At 29.8% G+C, this 17,060-nt stretch overlaps 1 protein-coding gene across 1 annotated transcript; it reads right to left on the bottom strand.

Moving 5' to 3' along the window:
• Window positions 1-15,621: 15,621 nt before the first annotated feature.
• LOC112800617 (norfluorocurarine synthase 2) lies at window positions 15,622-16,771 on the bottom strand. Its single transcript, XM_025842957.3, has 3 exons — window positions 16,296-16,771; window positions 16,092-16,214; window positions 15,622-16,028 (listed from the first exon to the last, which is right to left on the bottom strand). The coding sequence occupies exons 1-3, from the start codon at window positions 16,659-16,661 to the stop codon at window positions 15,729-15,731; spliced, it is 789 nt and encodes a 262-aa protein (XP_025698742.1). The 5' UTR covers window positions 16,662-16,771; the 3' UTR covers window positions 15,622-15,728.
• Between the last annotated feature and the right edge of the window lie 289 nt (window positions 16,772-17,060).

Raw genomic sequence — 17,060 nt, 5'->3', positions numbered from 1 at the left:
CAGAAACGGTCTGTATTGTAAATCGAATCGGTCAGACCATCGGTTCACCAGTTTTTCGTCAATTTTTATCTGATGGTTTTTTATTTCAACCGAATTAATTAGATTGATTTTTGGTTAATCAAAATGAATCGTCGATCTGATTCGGTTTTTAAAACTATGGAAGGTATTTAAAGAGTACCAGATTCCTATAAACATTATACGGGCCTGCTATACATACAAGCCTTTTTGGCTTACAAGTTATACAAGTTGGCCCAACCCAAAAATAAACCACGCGCACTCAATCATTAGAATGGAGCATCAATCGCACGCGCCTCACACAACGGTTCTGCTTTCCAAAACATGTTCATTACGACGTACTCTTCCTCTTCTCCCTCAAAGAAAACGCAAACCATCAAGTTTCAAGGCACATTCCAAACAAAATACAATTCTGAAGAGACGTTCGAACTCGTCGCGAAGATTAGAAGAAATCAAGAACAAAAGATAGAACTCTCCATAAAAAATCACCAAAAAAAAACGAAGAAACATTATTCAAGGTAAGTTACTATTTTACTGATCTTGTAGATTTTTCACATTTCTATTTCTGATTTCGAAATCGAAGAACTAGGTTTTACTGTTCTTCTAAGTTCTTCTAGGTTTTACTGTTCTTCTTGTTCTAGATCTCATATTACTATTTTTACTATTCTTCTTGTTCTAGTTCTTCTCCTAACTGATTTGTTGGATGTATATGGCGTAATTTGTTGGGTGTATATGGCCGATTGTTGGGTGTATATCTCGTATTTGGCATACAAATATTGCTTCTAGTGGCCTTTTGAACATAAATATATTTCCGAACTCATATAATGTCATATAATCAACTGTTGCAACTGTACTAATTGTGCTTGACCTTGTAGTATCATTTTATGCATGTTTTAGTTAATTGAACATCATTTTGAACTGATTTAATTAAATACTTATGGGACTAGGTTTGGGTGTATGTGGCTGATCTATGGGTGTATCTAACTTATATATGGGTGTATTTTTTATATATTGACAGCATCTCTTTTTCATTGCAGTAAAAATGGCAAACAAAAACCAAGCTGGAAAAAATTGTAGCACAAATATATATCTTAGATCAAATCAGTTTTTCATAATAGAAATATATATGACTCTAATTTTACTTTGTTTACAGCAAACCAAAGACTTGAAGTGTGCAACCCATTTGTTGAGTGAGAAAAAATATGAGCGAGAAAAAGAAAGCAATTGTTAGGGATTTGGGTTTTGGTAGACTGATGCACATCTCGCCGCTAAGGGTGCATCACAAATTATTAAAGGAGTTGGCTTACTCCTTTAAATTAGGGAAAAACACACTCAAAACCGGCTACGGCTCGTTTAGAGTAAAACCAAGCACGATAGGGGCTACGCTTGGCCTCAACGCGTCAGGTAACTCATTACAAACATAGGTGTATATGAGTCATATTGGGGTGTATTTCAAGTGATGTTTGGGTGTATTTCAAGTGATGTTTGTGTGTATTTCAAGTGATTTTCATACTATGTTGTTTTTCTTTTTGTAGGAGATCTATTTCCTCAGAAAGTCAGTTATAAGGAACTTTCTGAAGAGAACAAATAGATTTTTAGAAGATTCCAGGGTAAGACTCTAAAAAATCTAACAGATAAGATGATGATATTGTTGTTGAAAATGAACAGGATCGCCTCATGTTCAAGAGGATTTTCATCCTCTATATACAGATGGCGTTCCTATTACCAACCACAATAAACAAAATCTCTCCTATGCACCTGGCACCAATTTTTAAGATGGACACAATAAAAGAGGGCAACTGGGGAGGACATGTTCTAAATTTCATCATCAATGGCATAACAGATTACAATCTGAAAAAGAAAAAGTCAATCGACGGCTGCCTATTTACCCTGATGATAGTCTACTTCCATCTATCAAAAAATAAGGACAAGAAAGGGGAAGAAAGACCTCCACAACCCTGGAGTGCCAACTGGACTAGAGAGCAGTTGGTTGAAAGAATGAGAGCAGAAATGGATGAACATATGATAAGTGAAAAGAATACCTTGGGTGTATTTTATTTAAGTGAATGCTGTTAACTAACATTTCTACTGTTTCAGGAAATTGTAAAGATGGCTGAAACAAAATGAAGAAAAAAGAAAATAAAAAAAAAAGAAAAAAACAAAAAAAAGGGAAAGCAAGTTCATCATCAACATCTGAGACTGAAACATCCGAAGCTGAAGTCTATTCTTCCTCTGATTCTGAGACTGAAGAAGACTCAGATGGACCAAAAAGGAAACAACCCACCCAAACAGCCAAAAAGTAAGTAACATACTTGGGTGTATTTTGTCACTTTTAGGGTGTATTTTGTCACTTTTAGTCTTTTTGTTAATAATGATTGTTTGCCTTCTATAATTGAATCCAAAAAAGGAAGAAGAATCAGGAAGATTTCGATTCAGAAACTGAATCGAATGATAATTAATGTATGAAATTGTCATCGCTTTCTTTTCTGTTAATTCTCGAAATTTCTTGTATTAGCACTGCGTTTCTTATTAACTTTCAAAAGCAACGAATCGTCACCAGTAGAAAAACAAAAAACAAAGAAAAAGAGCAAGCTCGTTGTTGAGGATTCATCTTCTGAACAAACTCAATCCTATCATGGGTAGGATACTTTGTAAAGCTATAGTACCATTTATCTTCAAAATTATATTTGTTAACATGTTGTTTTATGCATATACTGTCAGATCTGAAATTGGAACTGAAGAATTAGAAGAATTGTTGAGGAAATCTAAAAAGAAGAAGAACAATGAAAAATCTGCTGCATAGGGGTTTGTTATATTTGAGCTGACCTGCGATCGACAGAAGGTCACTATGACTCATCTAAGACGTAAGAACTTTTATTTGATAAAATCTTGTTATCCTGATTTAACGGTATGGTATTTTTACTGAATGATATCTATTCTATGTTTAGAATACCGAACGTAAACTTAGGAAGTGATGATCCTTTGTCTTAAGGACACACAGATCAAAGCAGCATAAACAAACCGGCAGAGAGCATTTAATTTCTCTTTCTAATACCGGTTGTTTTTATCTTTTATTACCTTCTGCTTCTAATTCTATATATATATTTTTTTAGAAAAGAAAGCCCTTTAATGTTTTATTCGAAAAAAAAGGTAGGAAAAAAAAAAGCAAAAACTATAGCTATGTAAGTTCTCAAAAAATAAAGCCTGTGTTTCTTTTGAATACTTTGGGTGTATTTTTTACTTTTTTTGGGTGTATTTCAGGTTGAGTTTAGTTGAAGAGTCAGCCAATGAGCCAGCTGAAAAGAACGTGATGGTTGTGCGGGTAGAGACATAGTCACAAACTGAAGCGCTTTCAATGTGAGTTTTTCAAGAAAATTTCAACCTTATAACCATTTTATTTTCGCGGGCTTTGTTAACCTTTTATTTTTCTTCTTGTTTAGAGTTCCAATTCAAGTTTATCTACCACTGTCCCAAACAACCACTGTGCCAGAAATTGAACTAACCCCTGTGCCAGAAATTGAACTGACCCCTGCAAAGTCTCCAAGTGAAAAAATTAATGAAGAAACTACAAAAAGGTTAGGATTAATCTTGGGGTGTATTTGTTTACTGTTTGGGTGTATATTGTCCTTGTTGGGGTTTATATCCTCACAATTATTCTGTAACACTGCAGCACTCCAGAACCATTGCCAAAAACTGAAGAAAGCACACCCACGCTTCCACCAGCTCTATCTAAAGTGTAAGTTCAGCAGAGTAAGATTTGTTTTTTAATATCATTCATCTATTCTTATTCTTATAGTACGTCATATCTCATCATGCAGTAATCCAGCCCCAGAAGATGCTGCTGCATTGATGATGATGGCACGGACAGCATCGTACATTCCTAAAGACGGTCCAATGCCATCATTCAGTCTCAGCTTGAATGATTCAAGCCAAGAAGAAGTAGCAACGCAAGAAGGGGAGAGGGCAAAAACTCCTAAAATGCCAAAACTAATAGAACAGTTAGGGGAGCTGGTGGAAAAAATTACAGGCAGTAGGGTGAAAATAGAAGGTAAAACTCCACAGATTCATAAGCAAAGTTTTGAAAAAAGTTTGAAACTCCTGCGAGGACAAATGAAATGACGGCTGAAATGAAAGAGAAATGCTACATCTGGGCCACACGTGTGAAAACATACGCAGATGGAAACACTAATGAGTATGACGCCGTGTGCACACTCAATGCCCAAGATCGATACATTTTCGTCAAAAATCCACTTCGCATTTCTCAAAGCTGATACACATATAGAAGCTGAGGTAATATTAGAATAACATTAATGATTTTATCATGAAAAGTAACTGCAATATTGATTTATGTAAAATTGATTTGGGCTTTTATTTCTAGATTGTCTCTGCCATGTGCCTCATCCTTAACCAGCAAAACATTAAAAGGTTTTAAGAAGAAATATACTGTCTCTCCCCTGATGTTGTGGTAAGTTATACTTCAATGAATCTTGGGTGTATTTTCTATATTCATTTAGGTGTATTTTCTGTATTCATTTGGGTGTTTTTTCTGTATTCATGGGGGTATTTTCTGTCTTCATTTGGGTGTATTTTTTGTATTCATTTGGTGTTTCACAATTGTTGCAGAACATGGTCATTGGAAATCATCCAGAAGGGGTATTCTTACAGCCTAAAACCAATAAGCCATTCAGGATGGAAGACTACCCAATGTTTATACCCTTCTTGGACCTTAAAGAAATTAGCATCACATCCTTATGTAAGTTTTCATTTCTAAAACTTCTTATTACCATTCTTTACTTATGTGCCAAATAAACTAAAACACTGTTCAATGTGGACATGCTTCAGATTTTTGCACATGTTTGCTATTCGAACCATTGGTCGTTATGGGTGGCTGATACCAGAAAGAAAAATTTTTTTATATTCGACCCATATCACAAGACTTGTTCATCCGATGAAAGAATGAACATAAATAAATTCGCTGTAAGTTATTTCTGTGTTCTGTATTTTAATATTTGGGTGTATTTCTGTTCAATATAAGGTGTAGGTTTGTGCTCTTTTAGGTGTATTCTTTTATTAAATTTATTCATATATTACTGATTTGTTTTGTATTTTAAGGGATATGTAATTTCAAGAATGAGAGTATATGCTGGGGGTAGCTCTGAAGATAAGGGATCACGAAATTCATCCACCATACATTAACATCTCAGGCCAAAAGAAAAGGTATAAATCTTTCAGTTAAACTTTTCTATATGTAATTTGCTAATTTATTTCTTGTTTTTCAGCTATAACTGTGCTATTTATGTAATGAAGTGGCTTGAGATAATTCAGCCCGAAAATGTTAAAAGGGAGAAGTATGAGTGGGACAACTGGAGCTAGGTAATTGTATTTAAAAACTATAAACTTTGTATTACCTTACTAAATTAACATGGTTGATTAAAAATAAAATTCTTTTAAACTTCAGGACGAGGTAGACCACTATAGAGTAGAATATGCTTCCCGGATTCTATTCAATGAAATGAATCAAGACAAAACTGAAGCCATTAGGGGAAGTGATGCAATAAGACTGTACAAGCCATCCTCATTGTTATTGAGTCCATATTGTCAGATAGATTCTAATGATATTGACACTGATTAATCTAACTGTTATATAGTCTTGTAAGAAATTGAACACATGCTGTAAAAATTTGCCAATTATAATCTAGTTTATTGTAAAAAAATATCATAATTAAACTCTCTCTGCTGTATTCAAAATGTCTGAATTACAGGTACTATAATATGAAAAAAAATATTAAACCAGATATACACCCATAACTTGACATTTTACACCCAAAGAAAGTTGAATATACACCCAAACTTCTACCCCTGATGCTTTATCCCTAAAACGCTAAACCCTAAACCCTAAGCCCTAAACCCTAAACTCTAAACCCTAAACGCTAAACCACCCAACCTACTATACACCCAAATCGTCGAAATTTACACCCATAAGATCACATTTTACACCCAAGGAAAGTTAAATATACATCCAGACTTCTATCCCTAATGCTTTATCCCTAAAACCCTAAACCCTACACCCTAAAACCCTAAACCCTAAACCCTACACCATAGACCCTAAACCCTAAACCATAATAAATAAACAAACAATAATTTATAATATAAACAGCAAAATCTGAAATATATGTAAAATGTCAAACACAAGAAAATTCAGAAATACACCCATATTCTGTAACTATATACCCAAAAAACTATCTCGTGCTGCTGGTTTCCTGAACTGATAATTTATAACACGTCCTTGATATTGGCTAAAATTTAGATGCACCACTGATGCAGCATCAAAGAGGTTTAACTGAAAATAATAAACTCACATATTAGCAAAAATATTAACAAGAAAATTAAAATCAAACATCACAAGTTTAAAGAACATCACTTTTACCTCATTTAGAGCTTTTGTTTTCTTCTTCTTTGAGGCATTTGTAATCTGTTTGTCCAACTTTGAACTTAGCCTATTTTTTGGACATCCTCTTGTTTGAAACCTTGGAGGGCTTTGAAACTCATTAACGGATTCCAAGTTGGCATCTTCGTGAGATAACGAACATGTCCCTTCATTTTGGCTTTCAATTCTTCCATCTCAACCATGACCTTATTTTACACATGGTGCAGAATGGCAGTCAGCTCCTCCGATTCTGATGCAAATTTGCAAATATTTTGCGAACGAAATACCAATTCGTCAAACCTCTTGCTTCTTGGCTCTAACAGTGGCTCGTCGTGGCTGCTCTTGATGTGTGTGTATCGCCTCTTTACCTTCTTACTCCATCGTTCCAATATATATCTCGGTGACACTTGGGTTACTCGTTCAAAGCTTAACACGCTTAGTGCGTGACGGCACAATATGCCTCTTGACTCGAATAATAAGCATTGGCATTTTACCTCAACGGCTACTGAGTCGTAAGTAACCACAAACTTGTTGAATATTGAGCTACAAACCTGTTCTCCAACTTCATATAATGAATAGCCTAGAGCGGAGTTCGTTAATCTTGTGATGCAATTTGCCTTTCCTCTGAATTGTGCTTGGACTTCCCTAAACTTTTGGTGAGTGTACACATGTTGAAACTGAGCTTCAATGGAGGATTTTGTTGCACATGGTATGATCGTATGAAAATCTGCGGCATCCGATTCTCTCTCTGCTTGCTCCCTGCTTCCACGGCAATTATCGTATTGTTTGATAAATTGAATAAGCGAGCTGTTCCGTGTAATGAACTTGTTAAAAAATAAATGCATGCTCTCGCTCCTTTGTGTACTTCTCATCCCTGCCCAGAAGTAGTGATCCAGATAAATTGGAACCCATATATGACGGTCTTCGTAAAGATCTGCATAGTACACCCAAATAAGGCTATAATACACCCAAAAAATATGCAATTTACACCTCTGCTGCAGATTTTAAACAACATTACCTGAAAGCCACTTGTTGTCCACAAGACCATACTTCAGTAGAAAATCATTCCAATTCCTATCAAATGAGTCTTTGGTATGAGAGTTCCAAACAACTTGGTTCATTTCTTGTTCAATTTCTGCATGTTCCTTGTACCCATTTAATTTGGTTGGAATCTTCTTCATGATGTGCAAAATACACCAATGGTGAATTGTTGTTGGCATACAATCCTCTATAGCCCTTTTCATTGATGCGCATTGATCGGTGAGAATCCCTTTCGGAGTATTTCCTCCCATGCAATGAAGCCAACATTGAAATAACCATTTGAATGATTCAATTTCTTCGTTTTACATCAAAGAGCAGTCAAGAAGTCTTGACTGACCGTGATGATTCACCCTGACAAAAGAACCACAAACCAAATTATACCTGAAATAAATTACCATAGTGCAGAATGAGAAATCATTACGTACACACAAAAAATGATTTTATACACCCAAAAACATCAAATATACACCTCTGCAGCAGATTCATAAAACAACATTAATTTAGCATAGGTGGTGTCAAATGAAATAAAATCTCCGAAATACTCAAAGGCAGCTCTGCTTCTTGTATCGACCCAAAAAGCCAGCTTAATCGATTGATCGTCTTCGAGTTCAAGCTCAAAAATGAAATTCTGATTCTTCTCTTTCATTCTTAATAAATATTTCCTGAATTCCTTTCATCTTCTTGTTCCGAAACATTCCGCACTTCTCTCGTGATGTAATTTCTCACATCCTTTTCAATAAAATTTAACTCGCGGTGACCCCCAGCTGCCGCAACAAATGATTGGTAAGTTTTACTTGGTCTGATACCAGCCTCCTTATTATTCTCTATTGTACGACGAACGGACATGCTTAGTTCCCTGTGCTGTTTGAGCATATCTGCTTTACTTGGACAGCAAGAGTGTGAATGATGCAGCACAACTTTTGAAATGATCCAAGCACCAATATCCTTCAATGTGTGTATATAAATTCTTGTAGGACAGTTTAAACTAGCTGTGGGATTTGTCTTCTCGGTCGGAGATATTTTAGATTTTCATTTTCCCTCTCTGCTACATGTAATCAATTCATTCTTAATCTCGTTTTCCTTCTTATTTGTGCTCCGAACTTTTGTAGAAAAACTTGCAGCCTTGGCATAGTCCTTGTAAAATTTTTCAGCATCTTCAAGGTGGTAAAAGTCATTCCAACCTTGGGAACAAACTGGTCATCAACAACACAAAGAGGCTGCAAAATACACTATATCGAAAACTAAAAATACACCCAATAACTTCTGATCTACACCCGAATGACAACAACTGAACTAAAATAACAAAAAAGGCATAAACTGCAAATACACACAAACTTCCCCTAAAATACACCCAAAAGGTTCTGATATACACCCCAACATCTGGTATAAAATGCACAAAATTAATCAAAACTAGAACATTAGATTCAATTCACAGTCAATATTCACGTATTAATTTCACAGTGAATGTTCACACATTATTCAGCTAGACAATCACAAACGACTAACTGCATCAAATTCAGATTCAATAATTAACTGAAACTAAATCACACCTCAGGGACTTCGTTCGATTCAAATTCAAAATCTACTTCGGAGTGGTTCATCTGACAATCTGAAGTTGAATCATTCATGATCTTCAAAACGATTTCAAAATATTAATTCAGATATCATGAAAGTCAGAAAAAAATAAAGCTAGAGTACAGAGAGAGAAATGCACGTAAATGAGGAATAAGAAACCAGAGATAAATCACGAAAAAGGACGAATGAGAAGGTACAAGAAACGCAAGAAGGAGATCGAACGAAATTGGCAAGAGATTCGACGAAGAAAACGAAATCTTTTGAATTTTGGAAGTTATATATTCGCGTGTTAATTGATTTGGATTGATTTAATATTCTGTTAAATAGGCGTGTGAAAGACAGATGCCACAAAAGGCGCATTTAGGGTAAAGGACTTGTATAGCTTGTAAGCCTTAATTGCTTGTATGCAGAGATTATTCGAACATTATATTATGCTACTTTTGTTTGATTATTATATGTTGTTTCTAGTAAGACAATAAAATTTAATATTAACTTTTGGAATGGTAGAAAGACAATAAAATTTATTATTTTTATCTAATAATTAATTAATAATATTTAAAAATATAAATTAAAAATATTAAATTGATTATAAAAAATGCTAGTCTTTCAACTTTTTTTTCTTAATTCCAACAAGTTTAATCACCCGTGCCATGCACGTGATAAGATTGAAATTATAATTTTAAGTTGTTATGTTAAATTTCATTTTAAATTATGTTAATAAAAAAATAACTTGTATGCGTTATTTTTCTTTTCTTAATATAGTGTTAATTGTATTAACTATAAAATAGTTATTTAATCTACTTTTTTCAATAAATCATGCATATATACTCAATACGACCATAAATAATCTAGTAATACTTAAATCTACTAACAAAGTTTTATATGTTGATTTACTGTGAAGTAAAAAAAAATATCAAAATCAGCTCAAAATGAAGAACAAATTAATAACAAATTAATAGAGAATCCTAATGTAAAAAGTTTTGTAATATACAATAAATAATTTAAATCTACTGAATAACAATTCAATGCTATCCTTTGATACCTCAAAATATATACATGAAACAACACTGTATCAATGTTTGTATATAAAATTATATGATTACCGTAATTATAAAATTATTTGTCAAGAGAATAAAATTACACGACTTATATATATATATATATATATATATATATATATATATATATATATATATATATATATATATATATATACACACACTAATTACAAACGATATAAATTTTTAATGGAGATACTGGATACTAACAGAAAAAAATTATATAAATAGAAATTATTTAATTTCAATTTCAGTTTCATATAACAAAACAGTGGTTTTCAAAAATTATAGAATCTTTTTTTGACATATGTATTATGCCATAAGTATAAATTATACGGGTTATTATATAAATTCATATATATGCATAACAAAACAGTTTAATATTATATATTTTCTACATTAATTATATACCAATATTTTGAAAAAGAGATAAAAGAAGAGATATATAAATATGTATAATATTATTGCTATATATGAAGCAATTTTATATTGCTTTAATTATAGAGACTTACTATAATTATATAAAATTTCATTTTAGGAAATAATTTCCATTGCCATAAATAATATACTAAAACTGTTAGTATATTATCTTCTTTATGGTTAATTGAATTTATCAATGATTTTTTCGTATAAATCGTTATCACCCAGTTTTTAATAATGACTTAATATACAAAATTTGAAATTAAAAATTGTTATTACTAATTCAATTAACTGGTTAATTAAGTAATAATTGTCAAATTATTAAAGTGCAAAATCATTGATTTATTCAATAGATTTCCATATATTATTTATATTTCAAGTAATAATTTGAAATTATATTATTTATCCAGGTAATAATACTATTATTAAAAATTATTTTTTGCATTAATTTTTAAATCAATTATTAAGTAATTATTTTTGTTAAGGTAATTGTTTATAAATTATTTTAAATTATATTTTGTTAAGATATAATTATTTAGATTATTACTCATGACACCGGTATAATTTTATTTTATACCAATTAATCAATTATAATTATATGACACGGGTGTAATTTCAATTTTATCTACGGATTATTTTCCGTAATAATATACAACATATTATTTACCGTCGTGATAATTTGATTTGATTGATTTCTATTTTATTTATGTACATAAATGATTAAAATATATAACATAAATATCGTAATTATTATAATTCTATGATATAATTATAATTAAGATATTTTATCATAATTAAATATTGATTTGATATAATTATAATGAAAATACTTTTCCAAAATGATATAATCTATTATTATTCATCCACTAATTATTTGGCAATAAACCTTAATATGATTTTTTACATATTCGCTATGGGAAATAACTACTTAGATATACCAAATAATATGTAACATATTACTACCTGTATAAGTTAAGGCACAAAGACAGGATTTAATTAAGGTGATTGAAACTTTCACCAAACAGAATATGACTTCAATCGAATAAAAAAGAGTACTCGATTTTGCATTAATTAGCTAGTCGAAAAAATAACATACTCATTCATTATTCATGTTTCATTATATTTTTTAAATAATATATAGAAAACATATATCATGTTTATAAAAATGTGACTATTAGTAATTTTATTAATAAACTTTTTTTTAAACTATTACTAATTTTAATTTTAATAGAAAATCTGAGGAAATAATTTCGCTTGCCATAAATAATATACTAAAACTGTTAGTATATTATCTTCTATATGGTTAATTGAATTTATCAATGATTTTTCTGTGTAAATTGTTATTACCCAATTTTTAATAACTACTTAATATACAAAATTTGAAATTAGAAATTTTTATTACTAATTCAATTAACTGGTTAATTGAATAATAATTGTCAAATTATTAAGGTGCAAAATTATTGATTTACTCAATAGATTTTTATATATTATTTATATATCAAGTAATAATTTGAAATTATATTATTTACCCAGTTAATAATACTATTATTAATAATTATTTTTTGCATTGATTTTTAAATCAATTATTAAATAATTATTTTTGTTAAGATAATTGTTTATAAATTATTTCAAATTATATTTTGTTAAGATATAATTATTTAGATTATTACTCATGGTATGGGTATAATTTCATTTTATACCAATTAATCAATTATAATTATATGACACGGGTGTAATTTCAATTTTATCCACCGATTATTGGCAAATAAATTTTATTCCAATTATAAATAAAATCTGTTTTTATTGGCAAATAAATTGTCTTTAGGTCAACGATTTAATATATGTGTAGGTTCATTTTTTGTCTAATATAATAAAAATACAAATAAAGAAATAAAGGATAAAAATAAACTTAATAATATCGGACACTACTTCATCTTATTAAATTATTTAAAAATAGCACATCCACAAAAAATAATCGTAATATATAAATTGAGGCAATAATTTAAAATTCTATAATTATAATTTAATCAAATACTAATAGTAAAACCAAATTACCTAAACAATATTGAACCTATTCTGGTCCTTAGTCACGTATAGTATAGAATCATTCTTGTAACGACAACCAACTGAAATAACATCGTAAGTTTCAATATTTATAATTCGTGCAAAATCAGACCATCCTCTTGTTAGATAAGCTTCATCATCCGCTATCCATGCAATGCGGCAAGGTATAGAATTGCCACACCGAGAAACCAAACTAACTCTTATTCCCCTCAATGGCATTGCATGCATGCAAAAGAAAACTGGTAATTTCTGAAAAAAATCAAAATATGTTAAAAAATTATTCTAATAATGAACAGCTCAAACTAAGAAAATTTAAATATATTACCAATCGTTGAAATTGCATATCTGAATTTGTCATGAATTTAGCAAAACTGAACTGAAACTAAGGGAATTCAATTTCATTATGTGCTCCACTTCGAAGATTTTCGGGCAAACGTAAAAAGCATGGAGGGAATGGAACTTGAACTTGCCCTATAAAGTTCCGTAGATGCTATTCCTCAATCAAAAATCGAGCTCCTCCTAAGAAATCTAACTTTAACCACATTCCATTAGGTTGGTCATAATAGGTGAGTAGATCCAACCATCATTCGATAAAGTAGAGACTATTGTCTCTTCTTTGAACGCTTACATCCATGTAGTTGGAACCCGAATCAGTGAAGACAACTTGATGAGGTATTTCATGGATGTGATGCATTGTAAATGATTGTGGCAAAAGACAATCGAACTGGAACATTAGACGATAAGAATAACTTAGAGTAACAACAAATAAAAAATTATCAAAAGAATAATATAATAGAATGAGTATATGAAAAATATTATAAAAAATTGTAAATTGTACCTTAAAAGGATCAACTTCAATAAAAAACGAAGAATACATTCTTATTCTATGAAGTAGTAAAAAAAATACTAAATATAAAATTATGAATTCACTCACAAATTTAGATTCATGTACCACAGAAAAACACTATATATAAATTTTAGTAAAACAAAAATAAATATGTAAATTACCTATTATTAAGATAATTTTTTAACAATGCATTAAATATTGATTTGATACAATTATAATGAATATATATTCCTAAATTAGTATAATTATATATTAATTTCATCATATCACGGCTAACAAAGATCTTTTATTATTAGTATTACTATTATTGATATTATTATTATCATTAAAATGAATAAAAGTATTTTTAATTGATAATTGATAAGTAGTTTAATAGTACATTAAATTTTGATTTGATACAATTATAATGAAAATATGTTTCTAAATTAATATAATTATATATTATTCATTAAATATTAAATACAAAATAATTATATTAAGGATATTTTTTATAAAATAATTTAAAAAAATTATTTGATATACGTGAATTTTGGATAACAAAGATTTATTATTATTATTATTACTATTATTGATATTATTATTATCATTAAAATTATTAAAAGTATTTTTAATTGATAATTGATAAGTAGTTTTATAGTGCATTAAATATTGATTTGATATAATTATAATAAAGATATGTTGTTAAATTAGTATAATTATATATTATTCATTTAGTATTAATTATAATATAATTACAATAAAATAATTTAGAATAGAAAAAAAAATTTATTCGTTTTGGAGGGAAAACGGAGGTATGAGAGATCGACACGTCACCTTTAGTAGTTGGGAGAAAACCCAATTTTAGTATATTAAGTAGATTGGAATAAATTAAAATAAACTAAACAAAACACTTACTCTTCATCATCATTTTACTTAATTGTTATATACAAATGTTTACTAAAAATATAATATTAGATTGAAATAAAATATATATTAATGTGAAACATAATAATATTTGATCATTTTAGTATTTTACATTGCTATAATAATAATATAAAACGTTATTGACGTTTTGTAAAAAAAATATTTTAATTATATAAAGATAAAATATTACTAACATTTTATAAAAAAATATTATTTTAATTATATAAAGGCAAAACGTCAAACACTTATAATAATATATAACACATAATTTAGATAATCTTTAAAGAATTCATCACTCATAATCTAATATATAAAAATAAAAGTTCCAAACATGTCTCGTTAAATTAAGAAATTATTTATCCAGGAGATAAAATCATCTATGTATTTAATATACGTGTGAAAGTAACAGATACTCACTCCAATTAAATATTTGCTATTTGTTTACTTGTATTATGTCACTTTTCATTTTTTTATATTAGGTTGATAATGATATTTTTTAAATTATAAATTGTTGGGGTGTTAATTTTAAATGTGATATTGTTTAATTTAAGATAAAAAATCGGACTATTTGATTTTCTGTTTTAAAAATACTAAAATATTTGAAATACAAAAATTAAATTTGTTAATTTATGTATCTTTAACAATTTTTAAGATACAAAAAATTATAGTATTTGAGTAGTTTACTTTTTTTTTTTTTCATTTTTATAGACAAAAAAAAGGAGCCGCATTAGTTGCTCGATAAAAGGTAGTGTTATTTAATATAGGAAGGCATTAGCGCTCTATCAAAAAGTTATTGGCAATATATAGTGGAGGAATTAATGGTTAAATTTATTTTTAAAATTTCATCTGTTTCTTAAATTAATTTTTAAAAAAATTTCAATTAAATTTATCTTTTAAAATATTTAAATTAGTCACATTAATTTTTTTATTATTTTTGTTATTGACTATATTAAAATTTATTAATGTGACACATTAAATGATATTATATTGATCATAATACATATTTGATCGTTTTAATTAGTTATTAATATAATAAAATTTTAAAATTATATCAAATGAATCTTAAATTGAAGAGAATCTTAAAATATTAAAATTTTTTAATCTAAGATTGATTTTATATAATTTCATAAACATATTATATTATAATTAATTAGGACTGTTAGATATGTGTTGTAGTGCCACTTAATATTTATATTAGTAAATTTTGTTGTCGGCAACAACGAAAGTGACGAAAAATTAATTTGACTAATTTAAAATATTTGGAAGAGGAATTTGATTAAAAATAAATTTGATTATTTACTCTATAGCATAGCCATCAATAAATATAACTATTCCATTAAAAGATGAAGGTGATACATGGATCGGAGAGAAGCATCATTTAGAAAATATTCTTCTTGAGTTGTGCTTTTTCCGCTATGACAAGGAGACATGAAGACAACTCTTGGGGCTTTGAAATCATAACCATATGATCAGCTCCGTTGATTTGTCGCACCTCAGAAACCCCAGAATTTTGGATCATCCATTGCTGAAATTCCACTGGAATTGCCACATCATGGCTACACACAACATAAGCACACTCAACCGACCCATATCCCTCCTTGGAGAAATATTCTGCCTTTGACAATTCTTCAAAAAACAGTGACCCTCGCCTTATTAGGCTCTTTGCTAACTCCAAATCCTACAAGAATTATTTTCATATCATCATTAATTATCTTAAGTAAGCTAAGAAAAATGAAAGTACCTCAGCAGAAGAGTGTTGATAGAACATGGTAGACAAGGTATTGGGGCCAAGCATCATCAATGTTTTGCCTCCACACCATGATATCTCAGTGTCTGATTCCCTATTTCCATATCTCTCAGTGTGCTATACACAATAATCCAAATCAAAACCAATTTTTCTTACAAGAAATTTTAAACAAGCAGAGATCATATTTAGTTCATATACCTTCTGTAAGACATATGAAGGGTTGTGGATGGTATCGGGAATGAAAGCCGAAACGAAAACGGCAAATTCTACCTTGTGGGGAAACTTGTCCATTGCCATGGCTATGCTTATTCCTCCAAAGCTATGACCCACAAGAACAACGTTTTCCTCGGGAGCAAGCGAGGCCAGAAGCTCTAACAGCGGCTCTGAATACTCCGAAAAGGTTTCAACTTGTTCTATTTGCTTTGTGTTGATGCCGCATGCGGCTAGGTCTAGGGCTGTCACCTTGTGCCCCTTAGACTCCAACGCTGACTTCACCTTGTACCAACACCACGCTCCATGGCACACTCCGTGCACCACAACGAAATGCTTTTTTATACTCTCCATCTTTTCTTCACTCGTTGCACCCGCTTTAGGTTACGTCTTAATAATTTGCCATTTATCGTTGTTGCCTAATAATACTTTATATAAAAATCTTACTTTGTTTTCCTTTCACAATTGTAGCTAACGATGACATATCTAAGCTTTGAATGTAAGAAGAATTTTTAGCTAACGTTCTAAATGAGTTTGGTTTCATATGAAATTAATATTTAAAAATTATTAAATAATTTAATAAATTTAATTAAATTATTATTTAATAATTTTTATCTAATAATTTTACGTAAAAATAATTACTTCTAAATCTTCATCTTAACTAAAACTTGCTTAAGTCTTCTTGAAGTATGCAAAACTACGAGCAAATTGTATAATTAAAACATGTTTCACATTTCAACTTGGTTTACCTAA

This window comes from Arachis hypogaea, chromosome 5 (assembly GCF_003086295.3).
Source record: "Arachis hypogaea cultivar Tifrunner chromosome 5, arahy.Tifrunner.gnm2.J5K5, whole genome shotgun sequence".
Classification (NCBI taxonomy): domain Eukaryota; kingdom Viridiplantae; phylum Streptophyta; class Magnoliopsida; order Fabales; family Fabaceae; genus Arachis; species Arachis hypogaea.
Note: the sequence above shows the minus strand (reverse complement) of the source record. Positions and strands in the feature narration are given on the sequence as shown.